The sequence below is a fragment of the Triticum urartu genome, chromosome 1A (genome assembly GCF_056163025.1).
Source record: "Triticum urartu cultivar PI428250 chromosome 1A, HENAU_Tu73, whole genome shotgun sequence".
In the NCBI taxonomy this organism is placed as follows: Eukaryota; Viridiplantae; Streptophyta; class Magnoliopsida; order Poales; family Poaceae; genus Triticum; species Triticum urartu.
In genome coordinates this window covers 82,705,530-82,715,744 of record NC_141873.1, presented here as the reverse complement: position 1 = coordinate 82,715,744, position 10,215 = coordinate 82,705,530, and the positions used below count along the sequence as shown (strand labels likewise).

General features: G+C 45.2%; 1 protein-coding gene across 1 annotated transcript; it reads right to left on the bottom strand.

The window, feature by feature from the left end:
- Positions 1-4,598: 4,598 nt before the first annotated feature.
- On the bottom strand, positions 4,599-5,763 carry LOC147990145 (uncharacterized). Its single transcript, XM_087537273.1, has 4 exons — positions 5,657-5,763; positions 5,268-5,574; positions 5,099-5,194; positions 4,599-5,018 (listed from the first exon to the last, which is right to left on the bottom strand). The coding sequence occupies exons 1-4, from the start codon at positions 5,761-5,763 to the stop codon at positions 4,599-4,601; spliced, it is 930 nt and encodes a 309-aa protein (XP_087393399.1).
- Between the last annotated feature and the right edge of the window lie 4,452 nt (positions 5,764-10,215).

The following is a 10,215-nucleotide window of genomic DNA, read 5'->3' as shown; positions in this document are numbered from 1 at the left end:
GAGACAGTTGGGACAAAATCACTGTTCTGACCTTGTCAGAGTTTATTCTCACAAACTAAACCCGACGTGAAAGTATTTCACGATTTGACCTTTTAGAAACTCCAGGGACCGCGGCGTTTCCACCCAACACAGAAACGCCAGGGACCGCGGCGTTTCCACCCAACATAGAAACGCCGAGCAAGCTAGCGTTCCTGACCTGGCCCACTGCTAGGCCGAGGACGCGTTGCTTGCTGACGTGGCGTGGTGGAAACGCCGAGCAAGCTAGCGTTGCTAGAAACGCCACCGTCCTTGGCGTTTCTGGTGCAGATATTTTAGGTGGTCGTGGTGCTTTCACCCACCACTCACCTTTCACTCTCTTCTCCCCCATTGGCCTATCCCAAGCTCTTGCCCTTTTCCCCCTTTGTGTCCCTCACTTAGCCCCTCTCAAATCCTTGCAAATCGATTGGGTTGGTCCGTGGATCCGGTGTCATTTCCGTTCGTTGAGGTAACCTGCTTCATCTCACAAATATTTATTGGTTGGGTTTGTCCATTCAGATTGATTTGTTCTTGTTGTTCCTAACCCTAGTTTTGAACATGAATCTATAATGTGATGTTTTGAGTATTGTTGTTCCAATAGTGTTGCATTGTGATGTTGTTGAGCATACCTTACTTGTGGGTTATGGCTAGTTAGGATTTAGGGTTAGGGTTATGGCTAATGTTAAGATTTAGGGTTAGGGTTAGGGGTTTTGTTAGCAATGTGGTATATTTAGCATTGTACATTTCTTATACTTATGTTACCATTCTTTAGATGGACAAGATTGTGAATATTCATTATGTTGACAAAGAGGCATTCATGAATGTGGATATTGTTGACAAGTATGAGGAAGTGTTGATATTTCTTGAGACTCCTGGTTATGAAGAGGTTGTGGAAGAAACACGGATAAGATTAAAGTGGGTGGATGCAAGTGACCAAGTTGAATTAGTAGGAATATATGATGTTGGGTCGGCACACAAGTGTCGAATGAAGACAATGCCTATCAAGTCCAATTTGCATTGGCTTGCATATAAGGAGGTTGTTGCATCCTCGATAGTCAAGTCACTCGACGTCTTTTCAAGTAAGGTGGTCAAGGCTCCTCTCTTTCATGTTGACTTGAACCAAACCTTAGTAGATGATGTGAGCTCGGTTAGTAGTGTGCCGCCTATTGTTGAGCATAAAGTTGAAGCGGAAGCCAATGAGTATCCCCAATATGAGTTCCGAGGTAGTGCACCGATGAAATATGATGGCGATGACCCCGACGAAGAGTATGAGAGGCACCACAACCTTGTTGGTGATGTAGAGGCTAAAGTAAGGCATCAGGACATGGATCCTGACATTATCTATCAGCGTGCTTGTGTGGATGACTCGGATGATGAAGGCTCGGTGAATGAGTTGGATGAGGATGGCTTGACTAAGAAAGAAACAGAGTGGTACACAAAAATCACCGGTAGGGATCACAAAGTTCCCTTGTTTTGTGATGTTAGCCTTGCAGATAAGGCTATAGTCGACAGTGTCATGAGCAAGACAATTGAGGCTAGACATTTCCCAAGTAGTACACCCGACGCGATTTCGATGTCATACGTGAGGAAAGGTTTGATGTTCGAGCACATGCTAGAATTCAGGATGTGGTTGTGTGAGTATGCTGTCAAACACCACATGCCTTTCGTAGTTGTTCACTCAGACTGCAACAAGCGATACACCATGAAATGTGAGGTAGAAAGATGCAAATGGAAAGTCAATGGAAGACTCACGAAAGATGTTTGGTGGAAGATAACTAGTTGCCAAGCCACTCACCAATGCACACCGCCGGCCGTAGAAGCACGGAATACACACCGTCAACTAACCTCGGAATTCATTGGTTATAAATACCAGAAACATATAGCCGAGGATCCAACCATTAAAGTGAAGTTGTTGATGAGTTGGATTGAAGATAAGTTCGGATATAAGGCCAAGTACGGGAAGATATGGAAGGCCAATCAAGTCGCTCTCAGAATGTTGTATGGTGGATGTGAAGAGGCTTACAACATGCTACCCAGGTTTCTGGGAGCGATGTCGTATAGAAACCCAAGAATGTACCACTATGTCCAAGATATTAAAGGAGTGTTCCGTCATGCCTTTTGGACGTTTGGCCCATGCATTGCAGCTTTTGAGCATTGTCGATCGGTTTTGTCTATAGATGGGACATTCTTGACAGGGAAATACAAGGGCACACTCATGATAGCAATGGCACATGATGCTAACGATCAGGTGTTGCCTGTGGCATTTGCTTTGGTCTCCGTGGAGAACCAAGACAACTGGGAATGGTTCATGAGACTTGTTAGGAGCACGGTCATTCCTCCGAATAGGGAGGTATGCATCATATCCGATCGGCACCAAGGCATATTGAAGGTCGTGGATATTCATATTCCATGGCATGCGAGGCTTCACCACCGATGGTGTATGAGGCACTTTGTTGCAAACTTTTACAGGGCTTGTAAGAACAAGGATATATCTTTGCAAGGATCTTAACTCCGCATGTGTAGCCTTCTCCATTTAGTCATTCGCGACACGCTTGAACAAAATCTATGAGAAGGCAAACGAAGGTGGGAAAGATTTCTTAGAAAGGAATATTGATGAGAGACACAAGTGGTCATGAGCATGTGATGAAGGAGGCATGAGATATGGTGACATGACAAGCAATCTTGTTGAGTGCTTCAACTTTGTCTTGAAGGGTGCCCATCAGTTGTCAGTGACGACAATAGCGGAATATACCTTTTACAAGCTAAATGAGTATTTTTTTTGAAGCACTCCTATGAAATCGACAAGTTGATTGCTGATAGTGAGAAGCCTCCCAATGAAATTTATCCGAAGAAGGTTGCTGAGTGGCTGGAGTTTCAGAGAGACAAGTCAGCCATCCAGCGAGTCACTTGTTTCGATAATGTAGAAATGAAATACCAAGTGGATGAGCCAGGTGGGACAACTAGAGATGGACAATCATATGGTGGTCGCTCATTTAAGGTGGCTCTTAGGACAAGACATTGCACTTGTGAGCGGCCTAGTAAGTACCACTGGCCATGCTCACACATGATGTCGGCAGACCGCATCAGGAATGTGGATATCTCCGATGGTGTAGTTGTGAGGTTGCATGAATTCAACTTGCAAACTCATAAGTTAACATGGGCGTCTAGATTCCACCCTTTTCTGGACGCATCACATTGGCAAGATTATCACGGTCTTAACATTAGGCCCGATCCGGATATGATGGTACAACCCAAGGGTAGAAGGAGAACAAAGCAATACATGAATGATATGGATGACCTCATGAGCACCAGAGAGTTTGGTAGTGGCCATTTCATGGAGCCACGTGATAGGAACTAATGCGGTGGTTGCAATGAAACGACGCACAACAAAAGGACTTGCAAAACAAACAAAACTTCAAAAGGGCACAATGCTTCTTCAAGTGTCGGTCGAGGTTCCGGTGATGGCCTTGGTGGTGGCCAAGGTTCCGTGGTGGCCTTGATGGTGGCCGAGGTTCCGGTGATGGACTTGGTGGTGGCCGAGGTTCCGGTCGTGGCCTTGGTGGTGGCCGAGTTTCTGGTGGTGGCCTTGGTGGTGGCCGAGGTTTCGGTGGTGGCCAAGGATCCAGGGGTGGTCGTGGTCGAGGACGAGTTACCGGTGATGGTGCTCGTGGTAGGGGTAGAGGTTCGGGTGCTGGTAGAGGAGGTTTCATGGGTAGAGGCCGTGGTAATGCTAGAGGAATGTTTGGATACCTAGATGGACCATTTCCGTACGTGGTTACATTTCATAATTATTTTCATGTCTCTTAATTTTATTTTCATTTTTTTTGTCCTTACTAACTAATGTCTTGCAATTTTTCATAGATATGGCGGCTTCTCAACCCAACAAGGCAACAATGAAGGGGATGGAGGATGGCGAAGGTGAGATGGCGGGGTGGTGGGAGAAGGCTGCGAAGAAGCTGAGAAAGGAGGATGCAGCCGCACTAAAGAAGAAGAAGGAAGAGGATCTTGAAGAGAAGAGGAAGCAAAAAGTGAGAGCGTCAAATGAGTGTCGTGCTAGGGAGCAAGCGTTGGTGAGGAAATGTGAGGAGGCACAGAAGAAGCATCAAAAGGATTTTGAATAAAGAACCTTGAAGCTTTGGGCAATTGCAGATGAAAAAAAGAGAGAGGGAGAATCAGATATTCATGGAGAGGGTGGTTAAGGAGGCTCACCTCATAAGGAAAAGGGAGGAGGAAGAAGAAGAAGAGAGGAAGAAGAAGAAGGGAAAGGGACCTTGCTCTACACAATAGAGCAATGATGTGAACTGTGCCATGCTTTGGACCTTCGTGTGCATTTCATCTTGTACCTTCTTGTTGCCTAGACTCCTTGTACTCTGGCAACGCCAATGACCCTGGCGTTTCTTCCCTACATTGAAACGTTCGACTTGGCTTGGCGTTCCTTTAAGACAGAGGCTGCCTGGAACTTCACCAAGAAACATTGTGGTGTACGCTCGCAACGCCAACGTCCCTGGCATTTCCACCCTACAACGAAACGCTCTACGCCCCTGGCGTCCCTAGCATTTCCACCCTTCGCATCAGTCGTCACTTCACTTCTTGCCTCTTTTTGCATCCATCTTCCCCCTGTTGACGTAGCCCTCTGGAGTGTTCTGCCATCCAGGATGTTGGATGGTTCTTGAGCTAACTAGGCGTGCTTCTTCAGAAGGCTGAGAAGGTTGAGTTGGCGGTGGAGCATCTTCCATCTGCGAAGCCCCAAGCTCCACATAGTCCGGATCCGCATCGTAGTCTGTCTCCTCCTCTTCATCTTCCTGTTCATCAATCCATGCTCGACTCGAAGAAGCACCTTCTCGACTGGAAGGTGGACGAGCAGAAGCACGTGCTTGGCTCGAAGATGGACGAGTGGAAGACAACACATCCATTCTATACTGAGCACGTGCACGCACATCCATGGATGAACCGCCATGGCAAGAAAGTAAAGCAGCTAGTGTTCGGCAACGATTCACAACCTTCTGCAGAGGCAAAGACATTGACAGGTAAATATGCAAAAATAGTTCGCATGACACATGTTCATATTAAGAAGGCCTCTAACCTGTAGAGTACTCCTGACGAGAACGTCCGTTTCTCTACCAGGTGCGCGGACAAGCACCACATTACTATCATTGATACATCTCCATAGCTCTGTGCCCTGAATAAAACTTAAGTGACACACCACTCATGAAGAAATGACACATGTTCAAAAGAGAGACAAAAAGACATACCACTCGATCATGCAGAGGGCCATAATCTAGGTGCGCTCCAATGGTCTCCCTAATAGAGTTGTTGAATGCACCATCAGCAACCTCACTTGGCATTACTTCCAAGCAATCGGCATGAGTCCAAGCACCCTTAAGGATAACTCTGTACTCTTTCCGAAGCCACTCCAAATGCCTTAAATATGCCCCCTCGTCATTGTCAGGTGTGTGATCATCTTCAACTCGGGCATTCCTCTGAGCATTCCACATGTCCACCCACATAAGATGGTGATCCTCCCAATTAATGACATTCTTGTTGTGTTGTCGGCTCGTCCTACAAAGCATGAGAAGTATCGGTATCATTTTCATTTTCCATGGTTACACATTGAACAACATATGGTACAAGAAACTCTCACCTATGTAGCACCACACTTGTCTCAACATACTCTGGCGGGGTGTGTTGTTGTACTCCAAATTGCTTCGAAACACGATGTGGAAGATGCCACTCCACGCAAAAAAGCATATCATGGGGCAGCACACACGCCAAAGATGTTGGTCATGAAGGCACATATTGCTCAAAGGGAACTGCCTAAGTACCATGTACGACCTCCAATTAACCTACATCACAACATGTCACTAGCTCATGCACAACAAAAAAATCTGTAATGATGGCAAGGCATTTGATAATTACCTGGTTGTAAGTAAGCATGTCAAGATCGCTTATGTATGCCTTGTACCGCCCCATGGCGGCGATACTCGACACTTGGACATTAGCCCACGTGTGTGTGATAGTGGGATATCGCTCCTCATCCCCGTCAAAAGGCCACTCCCAAGGTTCTTCCGGAGCAATGGTGAAGTTACGGCCCACAGGGATACGCTCCCACATCCAAATCTGTAGGGCCCAAACAAAACCACCAAGGCAAGATTTCGGCTTACTCCTCATATATGCTCTGACCAACTGCACATTTGTACACACATTAAACAATCACATGCAAAAATCTCTTTCATATAATGAGAATGCATCAAATTATCATTACCTGACGGTACAAGAAGGCTAGTGCCACCGACCCCCAACTCCACTTAACATCCCAGTTACGAAGAGGGTCCAAGAACATCCACGAGGCTGTGTCTCCCGTGCCGTCAGGAAACACCACTTGGGTCAAAAGATTCCATAAGTAAGCCCTAACGTACCTCTCCACAACAGCCGGACTGGCACTCTCTGGGCACTCGTAAAAATGTTCTTGTAGCCACGAGATCAAAACACCAGATGGCCTAGGATCCTTCTTTGTTTCATGAATCCACGAGGGAGGTTCAACACCAACCAAACCTGCAACCCTTTGTCGCCACCCCTCAGACCTCACCTTCCCGGTAAGAGCCTTGCCCTCGATCGGGAAACCGGAGATCATCGCAATATCCTCCAAAGTGATGGTCATCTCACCAAGAGCAAGGTGAAAAGAGTGCGTCTCCGGCCTCCAACGGTCCGTAAGGGCAGTAATGGCCGTCGAGTTCAGCCATGGTGGTGTGCCTTTAAAGTTGAGCACAAACTGGAGAAGATCCATTCTTCTAACATAAGGCTCGTAGCGACGGTCATACTCCAGGGACTCACGTGGGTTGCGGCCTCTCAAACGAAGTACTGGAGGAACCTACAAAAAACACACGCACAATTTATATACTTCTCTAAACTACTCACAATATGAGAATCAACAATGTAGATACATAATTACCTCCCCTCTTTCCACTAGCACAGCACGATGCTTCTCCTCGTAATAATCATCAAGGCCGGGATATTTATCTGGCTCAAACATCCGACAAAATAAGGTCAACGGATTTGTTATGATATATGCTTAAAATTATGACCACATCATACACAAAATCGTGTGAAAACTACTAAAAATTATCCCAAAGATACAAATCACGAACGACATTAATTACCAACACCAATTCTTTTCAACCTATTTTATCCTAAAGAATCTATCACAACTAATTATTAACAAATAATAAGTTCAACCTAATCCAAAAAAATTGTCTCTCTCTAAATCCAATACTAAACAAGTTAACTAGGAATACTTCAACACAAGGAGTATATGTCTTCTTTCTAAACATCATGTAACCAAAATATTCATCAAACAAATCACTAGTAACTCATCTTAGGGTTCCACCATGTTTGAAAAAATGCATCTACAATAGCCAATCTTGACTGAAAATAAATGGAGGATTGAGAAGAGAATACCTCAAGCAACTCGGGGATGCTCCGATCTACTCGTTTTGATGATCAAAATAGCAGATCTGGGGGAGATTTGGTGAAGAAGAGGGAGGAGGCGGCCGCCAGTTCGTCCCTGAAAGAACTGCCCGACCGGGGCTGGGACTGCGAGTGGGCTGGGTTAGGCCCCCGCGGCCCGCACGCGTTACTTAATCCAGTTCAGAAACGCCAGGGACTTTGCCGTTTCACGCGTGCCACATCAGCGAAAACAGCGTGTTCGGATTGTCTGTGGGCCAGGGCTGAAACGCTAGCTACCACGTTGTTTCTGTGTTGGCAGGGAACGCTAGCTTGCTCGGCGTTTCTATGTTGGGTGGAAACGCCGCGGCTCTGACGTTTCTAAAAGGGTCAAATCGCGAAATACTTTTACGCTAAGTTCAGTTTGTAACTATAAACGTTGACAAAGTGAGAACAGTGATTTTATTCAGGCAGTTGTCGTGCGAGTATCATCTTAGCTTAGCCGGCCGGCTGAGACACGACGCGGTCCTGAACAGCATAAACTAATTTGGCGGCCCTCACATCCATCATCATGCGGGCATCACATTTCGTATACACGACGCGTAGGCGCGACTGATCTCAGCATGTCTTGACTGCTGCCGTCTAGTGATCAATTATCTGTAGCCATCAAAGACCGAATGTGATTCTCATTTGAGATATATATGCAGCAGTTGCAGGTCCTCACGTACACACGCACACGCAAACCAAACCATTTGAGATATGTGCGTGCCGCTCTTTCTTCACTCGTCGCTTCTTCGCAATTCTGATCGATACCTTTTTTCCTGATTTAGTGGTTAAATCCAGTCATTTGCGCAAAAGTTAATTGGCACTAGTGAATATCTTGTCAAGCTGAGTAGTAATAGATCCGTATATAGAGTATGAACGTTCCAAACTTCCAGGGTCAACAAGTCGACGTATGGAACCAGCCACGTACTTTTCTTCCCTTCTTCCTTGGAAACCACGCGACCGCATGAGGTGGCTGGTCTATAAATAACGTACGCCCACCAGTGCCTCCACGATCATCCGTTCATTCAGTCTGGACCAAAGCAAAACAAAACACTTAACAATAGTACTCCCTCCATTTCAAAATATAGTGCGCCCGCACTTTCCAAGATCAAACTTTGACTATAAATTTAACGAACGAGACCGACTACGGCAGGAGAAAAAATTATATAATTTAAAACTTCTTTCGAATACGAATTCACTGATATAACTTTTGCTCCCGCCGCAATCGGTCTTGATAATTAAATTTACGCTCAAAGTTAAAGCACGGGATAAAGAAAGCACTATATTATGGAACGGAGGGAGTATCAGACATGTCAGAAATCTGCGTCCAGAGGGTGGAGAAGATCGATACGCAGACGACGACGGCAAGCGTGCACGGGGCCGCCGGCGCCGTAGCGCAGCTGCGGGGCATCGACGCGGCCGCGGCGGAGTATATCAGGAGGGTGCATGCGAGGCTGGCGGCTGAGGAAGCTGCGGCAGCTGCCACTGCTGCCGCAAGGCGCTAAATCGCTGGGTGTAGCATATGCGTGTGTAAACTTGAATTGTTTCTTTTTTTGTTTGTTAATCTTTTGGTTCTCGGCAAGATTGGTGAAGTCGTGATTCCATGGTCAGTTTACTGAATAGAAAGTAGTAGAAACACTATGTAAATAGATTTTGGGAGTGAACAATAATAACGGTGACAGAGTTATTGATTGTTAGAAATTTGTGTTCTGCAATGATCATGCACATATAGAAGATTAAAGTTCCGCTAAGAATCAAAATCTTCATGTGTTTGTCCACAAAGAAGTGATTTTAACCAAGGATAATCTGATACACAGGAGATGGATGGTTAGTTCACGATGTTACTTCTGTGACCAGAATGAAACCATAAAACACCTCTTTCTTGATTGTCCTCTCGACAAACTTTCTTGGTGCTTGATACGTATAGCCTTTAACGTTATTCCTCCAATTAGTGTTAACACATTATTTTGGACATGGTTAACTGGAGTTGAATCTAGTATTGCGGGACATATTCGGAGCGCCTTACTTTGGACTATATGAAACTGAAGAAATTATATCATCTTTAACAGGAAAAAATTTATCAACTGTTTCTAAGTTATTTACACAACCATTGTTTGGATCCGTGCATGGTCGTTTCTCACTCATGCGAACTCTAGGAAGCTTTCGGCTATTGGTGCAACCGGTGGGAGACGGTAGCACGGGTTATCTACGATCGGTTTGGATGACGATCCAATAATAGAATAGGTGTTTAGTCATCTAGGCCTATTTTTCGTCAGTTGTGGCATTTTTATTTAGCCGATACCAAAATCATTTCACATATGAAAGATTAAAGTTTCGCTAATTTTTTTTCATGTGGTTTGCCCACAAGAAAGTGATTTTAACCAAGGATAACCTGGTAAAGCGAAGATGGGTGGGCAGTTCATGATGTTGCTTCTGTGACCAGAATGAAACCATAAAACACCTCTTTCTCGACTATCCTCTTGTCAAACTTCTTTGGCGCATGATACATATATGCTTTAACGTTACTCCTCCAGTTAGTATTAACACGTTATTTGGGACGTGGCTAACTGGACTGTAATCTAATATTGCGTGACATATTCGGAGCGCCTTACTTTGGGCTATATGAAACTTCAGAAATGATATCATTTTTAATAGGAAACTTTTTATCAACTTTTTGTAGGTTACTTACATAGCCACTGGTTGGATCCGTGTGTG